The 8,422-nt window shown below is 31.3% G+C and overlaps 1 protein-coding gene across 2 annotated transcripts; it reads right to left on the bottom strand.

The window, feature by feature from the left end:
* Positions 1 to 1,585: 1,585 nt before the first annotated feature.
* LOC110638962 (uncharacterized) lies at positions 1,586 to 6,340 on the bottom strand. 2 transcript variants are annotated; one of them, XR_009148220.1, is made up of 4 exons: positions 5,044 to 6,340; positions 2,896 to 3,043; positions 2,400 to 2,458; positions 1,586 to 1,810 (listed from the first exon to the last, which is right to left on the bottom strand). XR_009148220.1 is itself a non-coding variant. In XM_021789708.2 (1 exon), the coding sequence occupies exon 1, from the start codon at positions 6,242 to 6,244 to the stop codon at positions 4,511 to 4,513; it is 1,734 nt and encodes a 577-aa protein (XP_021645400.2). In that variant the 5' UTR covers positions 6,245 to 6,329; the 3' UTR covers positions 4,437 to 4,510. The 2 variants fall into 2 exon arrangements, 1 of the variants encoding a protein (XP_021645400.2); XM_021789708.2 differs by lacking the exons at positions 1,586 to 1,810; positions 2,400 to 2,458; positions 2,896 to 3,043 and having other exon boundaries at positions 4,437 to 6,329.
* Between the last annotated feature and the right edge of the window lie 2,082 nt (positions 6,341 to 8,422).

Raw genomic sequence — 8,422 nt, 5'->3', positions numbered from 1 at the left:
AAAAAAATTGACGGAGAGACTAAACAATTTAACAGAAGCAAAATATAGGGACTAAATAATATATTTTTCAAAATATAAGAACAAAATAGTTAATTTTATTAAAATACAAGTACTAAATAATAATTTTTCAATATTTTATTTATTCCTATGCAATTTATTTATTTTAATTTCTTTCTCTTCTTAATAATTATCCTATTTATTTTTCTTAAATTTAATAAATTATTCATACTCTCTTGTTCTTTTTAACCTTTTGCTCTAATCACTATATCATATAAAATCTAACATACACACACGTATATATATAATTTATTATATTTTGTAGAAAAAAAAAAGCTAATTTTAGTCATGAAATTAAATTTTTTTTCAAAAATATGCTAGCACAAATAAATTAAACATCATGACATACACATCACCTATTTAAGCTAATAATGTTATCTTTATTTTTTTTAACATTTTATTCAAATTTATATCATAAAACACTTAACTTACCATTGTATACTAAAATGCATATAATTCATAGATATTTTATTCATAATAAAATTATTATTATCGATCAACTATATATTTTATTTTAATATCATACAATTAACTTATAATATTATTAATTAATTAATTTAAATTTTATGCAAATTTATGTCACTAATTCTACGAAAAATCAAGTTAATCAGAAGTACAAGTGAAGCTATAAATATGCACATAACGGGTATATTGTACCGTCCCTCTCAATTTTATGTAATTATTTGATTTTAATCACTCTACTTAAATTTATTAAAATAAAATCTCTTAACTTTAAGTTTTGTTTTAAAAAATTCTCCTAATATGCATTAACAGGTTTCCAACTTAAATTGAATAAAATTACTCTTTTACCCTCTTTTCTTTCTTTTTATCTTTCTTAGCCTTATTATTAAATTAATTAATAATTATTATCAATAAAATTATTTTTTATTTTAACTAAAATTATTAAAAAATTATTAATTATATATATGCTATTTATTAGTAATTAAATTTAATTTGCAACAATCTTTAATAATAATAATAATATCGAAATTTTAAAATAATATTTTATTAATATATCATATTTCATCAATATATTATTTTTTATATAACAAAATAAAAATAAACAATAATAAATAATTTATAAATTTATTTTAATTAAATATTAATTTAGCGTTAAAAAAAAACCTGAAAACTTGTTATGACAGGTCAAAGGAACTTTATATGAAACAAAACTAAAATTGAAGAATTTTATTTTAACAAATTAAAATTGAGTGACATGAAATAACTATTTAAGTTGAAAGATAGTTGATACAATTTATCTGCACATACTCACTTTAAGTGTCACAACCCAACCTATGGGCCAGATCGATACTAGGATCTGGACCAGCCTAAAGCCCCCGAGGCCCGTAGTAAGCCTAACTATTCTTCAACCCAACTCTAAGGCCCAATTGGGCCCAATTTCAAGAATTCAATCAAACAGAGTCTGACCATAAAATGGACCATTCAACGGGGAGTTTTGCCTCGCCCGACCTGTAAACTCAATATATAATAAATTAGGGAGCTCAGCTCACCCTCCACATAATCAAAATGTCATAACTCAAATAGGAGCTTAGCTCCCTCATCCAATCCCATCATGCATACAGTTAATAATTTTACAGGTCCAACATAACTTTTATAATACAGGCCTAAAATAAAAATAAGTGCTTCTAACACATGCGGAATCTAAAATTTAACTCAATTGTACAAAATACATTAAATACTATTAATGGAACTGCGAAGAAGAAGAACAGGTTAGCCACAACAAATAATCCTCCTGTAGCATGAAAAAATAGATGAACAGGAGTGAGCGTTCGACTCAGAGAGTAAAATACCAATTTTAATCATAATCTCTATAACTATCTAAAGTTAATGCACCCTGTGGAGTGAAATGCAATATCGTCATAATTTTCATATCATAACAGCAAAAAGGCAATTTGAAGCACTCACACACCCAACACTGTCAAGCAATACATATATGGGAGCTGATCCCCTATACAACCCTCTTAATCCAACCTCTGCCAGCGAGTGTCTCTCAAGCCGGACTTTGGCTTAATAAACCAAATACGGGGTCCCAGCTAGTGTCTCTCAAGTTGTGTCTACCCCAAAGGACCGAGTCCCAGCGAGTGTCTCTTAAGCCGTGTCTACCCATCCTGTCCATATCCAATACCATACCACACGCAAGCCACGCACACACACTGCTCCAAATTACCACAAACAACATCTATGGCACTTCAACAATTATGAATGTAATATAAAATGTGCCTAGTGTTTAACTACATAGATACATATTTATAAGTGATGCATGGGCAAGCTTGAACATATAATAATATCGAAATTACAATTAAAATTAATATTTTACTCACAAACTTGAATCGAGGTCACTGCGGTGGCTGGGCGGAGGAGAAAGGTTGTCCTGGCTCACCTGACAATTTCATTGCAATTATTTAATATATTTGACTCAATACAAGTTTAGAAAAGACCAAAGACACCCTAAGTTGTGCCGAAAATCTGGCAGAGTCTCCCATATACCTATGACCTACCCAACCTGCAAAATGGTTCAAATAACACTTCTAAACTTAACCCATATCTCATCATCATTATATGGCCCCTCCTCGACCCTCCAAACCAAGTAATAATCACAACATTAGACAACTCAATTATAAAACTTCAAAACTAATATTTTTCAAAAACTATCTAAACTAACTTTAAAAATTCTATAAACATGCCCCGCGGTCCTTAACAATATTATAAGGCTATTGCAATAGGAATCGTAATTTTTTTATCATCCACGAATATTTTATAAATTTTATTCTAACCCAGTACAAGGCAAAAATTGAGTAATGTAGAGTTCGAGTTTACCTATGCCAAATCTGACAACTGGAACGCGTCCAGAACGTCTGAAAACGGTGGGGTAGCCTATAATCTTGACCCGGTTCTGAAATGGTTCCAGCAGCTTATCTGCTCGGCTCGAAATTGCAGATCCGGGCGACGATCGAATTTCCACGAAATGAAAGTACATACGCGAAGTCCACAATACCAGGGTTAGAATAAAAAAAAAAAAAAATATATATATATATATATATATATATATATATATATATATATATAATTATTTGAAAATTAGGGATGTTACATTAAGAAAGGGTGTTCAAAATTTGAATTGAAAGTTGAGTATTATATTTAATTTTTGTTACACCATACAAGCAACAATTATTTAATCAATAATCTCTAATTCAGTAATGTTAGAATAATTTTTAAGTTTGTGATATCTCAAATTGAATCCCAATTGAAACTAGTTGTAAAAAAAAAGCAATTATTTAATATAATAATTAGTCTTGTAAATATTTATTCTTTTTACCAATTTATTCCAACTTCTATCACTTAAAATTTAACACACATACAAATCTACCATATTTGGTAGAAGAAAAACTATTTTAATTATTTTACACTCAGCAATATAATTAAATAATAATTTTATTTAATATAATAAATTATAATTTTTCCTTCTTAAAAATATAATTTTACAAATAAATTGAATATTATCATCCATAAATCACTTTTTTTAATGTAATAAATTACCTTTAACTCTTAAAACACTTCTATTATATATAAAAGCCCAGTTTAATTTAGTCTAATACTAAAGGCTACTTATCAGGTTCGAATCCTCAATCCCATTGTATAAAAAAATATATATTGTATATAAAAAGATTATACATAATCCCTAGATATTAAAAAAAAAAATTATTGCTAATAAATTAGTTTATTTTTAATATTAGAAAATTAATTTCTAATGTTATTATTTTAAGAAATGGATATATTATTTCTAATGGGTATTCTTTTTATTATTGGGAGAGATTATGTAAATCTTATTTTTATTAGAAATCTTTTTGCATATAATAATTTAGGTCAATATAAATAGGGTTATAATATTTTCATTTTCATATAGCAAAAAGTATGTAATTCCTCTAAATATAAGCACACTTCTCGAATCACATAAAATTCTTATATTCGTTTGTTCTTTCTTCTAGAGAGTATTCAGCTAAAAAGAGAAAGGCTAAAAGCCAAAAAAATAAGCTTAATTCACCAGCATTTTTTCTGTTTGATAAGCTTAATTTTATTAAAAGAGAAAGGCTAAAAGACAAAGAATAAGCCAGAAAATAAGCTAGAGATTTTTTTATCAAATTTAGGTGCATAATAGAACGTTCTATCAAATCATGTATTTGGCCTAATTTATGTGATTCTCTCCATTGCAATTGCAACAGTGAAAAGTAGTAGTTTTCTTGTATCAATGATATGTCCCCTAGGCAGTTTCCAAATCCAGCAATGTAAGATGAAAGGCTTTGAAGGGGCTTCTAAATTCCAAGTAATTAACAAGTGTATCTACGTATTGTTCTGAAGGATTGGGCACTAAATATATGGCATCCAGTGGCATTAAGAATAAGTTACAGCTAATCATGCACAAAGGAAGAAATAATCATGCATTAGCAGTTTTCTCTTGTACATTTTGGGTAAAACAAGGACTTTTCCTATGGATGACGAAAGGACACTGGCTGCACTGAAGAGCCAAGTCCTGGCAGGGGTCACCAATGTTTTCACCAACAGAAAAGGGCTCAGCACAATAATCACATGGAGGGTAGTGCTTTTTCCTTTGAACTTTCACGAAAGGTTTTTGGACTAAAGTAAGCGGATGTGGGTGAATGTCATACAAGTAAGCACCCCCAAACTTGATGTATGGGTACCTTCCAAGAACACATTCAGGATGAATTGAAATATCGCATTCCCTGCACCCATAGAACCAGGGTACACAATCAAAGATATGGGAACCCGGGTCTATTATCCACTCGCAAATCGCACAGTAATGCTCTATGTCTTTGCCACTAACAAAATTGTAGTCCAGTGTAAGAGGATGATTCTCATCAAATCTGTGACTAACCGAACTTGGCAAACTAGCACATCTAAAGTCCAACGAGAAGTCACATTTAGTGCAGTCAAAATAGGTGAACTTACCACAATAACAAGCACTACAATAAGAACCGTAGCTTCTTTGGCCTTTGACTAAGCGGAGGAGGTGATCATGTCCATGATGTTTAAGGTTTTCCGTAATGACAGAGCATCGAACATCAATAAAGAAATCACATTTGTCACAGTGGTAGCAAAATCCATGGCAATATTGATCACAAGCATCACATTTGAACAAGCCATCAACTGTTTGTGCCTTTGAGAGGAGATTGAGCGAGTGTTGATGAAGTGGGTGCTTCTTCTTGGTAGGTAATTCAGAACATTCCTTGTGAAGGAACATATCACACTGTGAACAACCGTTGATTGGAGCAGACAGGGGTAACATACACCCATCACAGCGTTTGTTGCCTCCAACCTCATCAATGATGCTTAATCCATGTTCATGACTGAAATGTTTGTTCTCTGTTTCCACTTCTTCCTCGCCCATAGCAACTTGTGACTCTAGGGATGAATCTTTGAGGGCGTTAATATTTAGGTTGTGATCTTGATCAGCTTCATCTTCAACCCTTATGTTATGTTGTAAGGCGCAATTCACATGAACACCATATCCACAATCTGAACAATAATAACCCCCATGGTCTATGTCCACTTGGGCATGACAAATTCCACATATTTGGGCCAATTCATTACTTTCTTGAAGGAAATAGAAGTGGGTAATTACATGTGCATGCTCTGTTATTCTGATAGTTTTTGGCAGATCAATGCATTTTTTATGAACCATAACTTGACACACAGTGCATAAATAAGGAGATTGAGTCCCTTCCACACCACATGCATCGCAAGTGAATGGGACACGGATTGACCTGATTAAGTGAATGAATTGATGACCGCGATTCCCTGCAGATGTACCAGTCACGCATGGCTGCAAGGCACATTGGATGTCGAGGTCGAATTGGCACAGAGAACAATTATAGACCAAGTTGTCCAAAGATTTGTCGCAAAGATCACACACGCCTTGTCCTGAAGGATATGTTGAAGCCATGAAGAGGGCAAGAGGGTGTTTGCTGTGCAAGGGATGCTTGATCTCTCTGGGCAGCTCTGCACATCTCTTATGAAGAAAGAAACTACATTTGGCACAATTGTAGTTAGGACCTGATATTTCCTTCTTACACCCGCAGCAAGCAACTCGCTCGTCATGATTTTCACTGTAAATCAGACGATGAATGTGGCTGAAATGTTCTAGCTCCATCCTCTCTCTCTCTCTCTCTCTCTCTCTCTCTCTGCGTTCACCCACCCTTCCCCACCTCTAAGACTGTGCGACTTTAACACCGTGTTTGGATAATCTTTTTTAGAAATGAAAGAAAATTAAGGGAGAAAATTATTTTTCCTTTGTATTTTTCTCCCTTTTATGTGGATGGAAAAATAAAAAAAAATAATAAATAAATTTATTTTTCTTTATTTAAAGAGGAGTGAAAATAAAGAGATGAATGAAAATTATAATGAATTTATATTTTTATCAAATATATTTAAAAAAATTAAATAAAAAAGATAATTTTATAATTTTATCATTAAAAAATAACTTTTCCTTACACTTTTTTGTTATTATCTCTTCAAATAGCAATAGGAAAAATAAATTTTATTTTCGTTTCCTTTTATTTTTCCTTATTTTCTAACCATGAAAAATTTCAATTCTTCATTATTTTTCTCAATTTAATTTTGCTACTGTTATTTTCTACACATTCAAACAGAGTGTAGGTTAACGTTGACTTTCACATTATTAATTAATTAATTAATTACTTTCTCGGTTGGCAAAGAGCAAATGGGAGACATGTTCCCACCTCTTTTAATATATATATATTTTAATTTTTAACTCTTTTAAAATAATATAATCTGGAATATTAAATATTTTTACTTGTCATTACATATTTTATAAATTTTTATAACATTAAATTCTTTTTTACTTTAATTTTAATATGTAAAATTAATCTATTCAAAATATATAAATAATAAATATAATTAATCATTTTACAAATTAATTTTATATATAACATTATCTTAAAAAAAAAGAATTTCGCTCTATGCCTGTCGGTTGGTAACACATTAATGTCATGAAATTTTGTAGTGTGCCCGCACAGTCCACAAATCATAATCCCCTCTCCTCATAGTTTGTTTATAGAGTCAAGATAATAGAAAATAAGACAATAAAGTAAGATAATAGAAAATAAGATATCAAAATCTCCCTAAGCCCTTGTGTTGGGAGGATGTTTTTTAAAATAATAAGAGATTTTTCAAAATTTAAAAATCTTGAATTTGTGTTTGAAAGAGTGAAAGGTTTTTTAAAGTATGGTTTTTGGAGTTTTTAAAAGCTTCTAAAAACCTCTGTTTTCTAACCTATCAAATTGATGAATTAACAAGATTTTCTCTTTAAAACCTCTAAATATTTTAAAAAATCTTTCCGTCCTTTCAATCACTAAAAAAAAAATTAAGAAGGCTTAAAAACCATAAAAAAATCTTATTTTAAAAAACCTTACTTTATAAAACCTTACTTTACTCTACCTCCTTCTAAGTGTAACTGATGAGGAGCTACAAGAACCACTTCCATTGTTCAGAGGAACCATTACTAAAGTAAGGGCAAGGGAACTATAAAATCTGGTCATTAAGCATTGGAGGCACTAGGAGAATTATGCCAATCACATTGGACTATCATGCTTGCTACTGGAGACTAAGTGGATCAGTCTCGCCTAAATAGGTAATGGAGATATGCCTCACGGTGCCACATTATCATCCAAGTGGTGACATGGCACTCACACCATTCGGCCAGCCTTGCATTTGGAGATTACTTGGCTATCATCTTGCTTGTACACATGGCTTGAGGTGATTCAGCCTTTTGAATTTAGGAGTGAGTCCCATGGAGAATGAAGCCTTTTCCTTGTGGTCCCAAATCTGGATGGTCCCCCCCATACCAGCCGCCACCTTTTGAGGGGAGAATATCCTCATTTGTTATTTTGTAGTGCCATGTAGGCAGAGTTCTGTTGGTACCACATATATATAAATATTCATCTTCTTCATTTTTAGGGCAACTTTTAGAGTCATTTTGAGAGAAAAACACTAGACTTATTCGGCCACCATTGTAGATTGAGTGAGCTATATATTTTCTTTCTTATTTCTTGTAAGAACTTGGATTCAAGCAATTTGATCACATTGCTTATCTTATTTTGATGATCAATGTGCTCTTTAGACAAGTTCTAATTGTATATTAACAATTGATTAATACATTTTGGACAGGTCCTTTGCATTTCTTCTTAGTGCCTTATCACATTGGTTGATATTGTGTTGAGTAAATGCAAATTCTACCTTGTTGGATGGATGAACTTGGGTGCTGTTTGTGAGTACTTATCATTTTGGTATCAGAGTATAGGACGTCCAA

Source organism: Hevea brasiliensis, chromosome 4 (assembly GCF_030052815.1).
Source record: "Hevea brasiliensis isolate MT/VB/25A 57/8 chromosome 4, ASM3005281v1, whole genome shotgun sequence".
In the NCBI taxonomy this organism is placed as follows: Eukaryota; Viridiplantae; Streptophyta; class Magnoliopsida; order Malpighiales; family Euphorbiaceae; genus Hevea; species Hevea brasiliensis.
Note: the sequence above shows the minus strand (reverse complement) of the source record. Positions and strands in the feature narration are given on the sequence as shown.

Excerpts from the sequence above, each read along its gene's own strand:
- LOC110638962 (XM_021789708.2), bottom strand. The coding sequence starts at position 6,244 with ATGGAGCTAGAACATTTCAGCCACATTCATCGTCTGATTTACAGTGAA.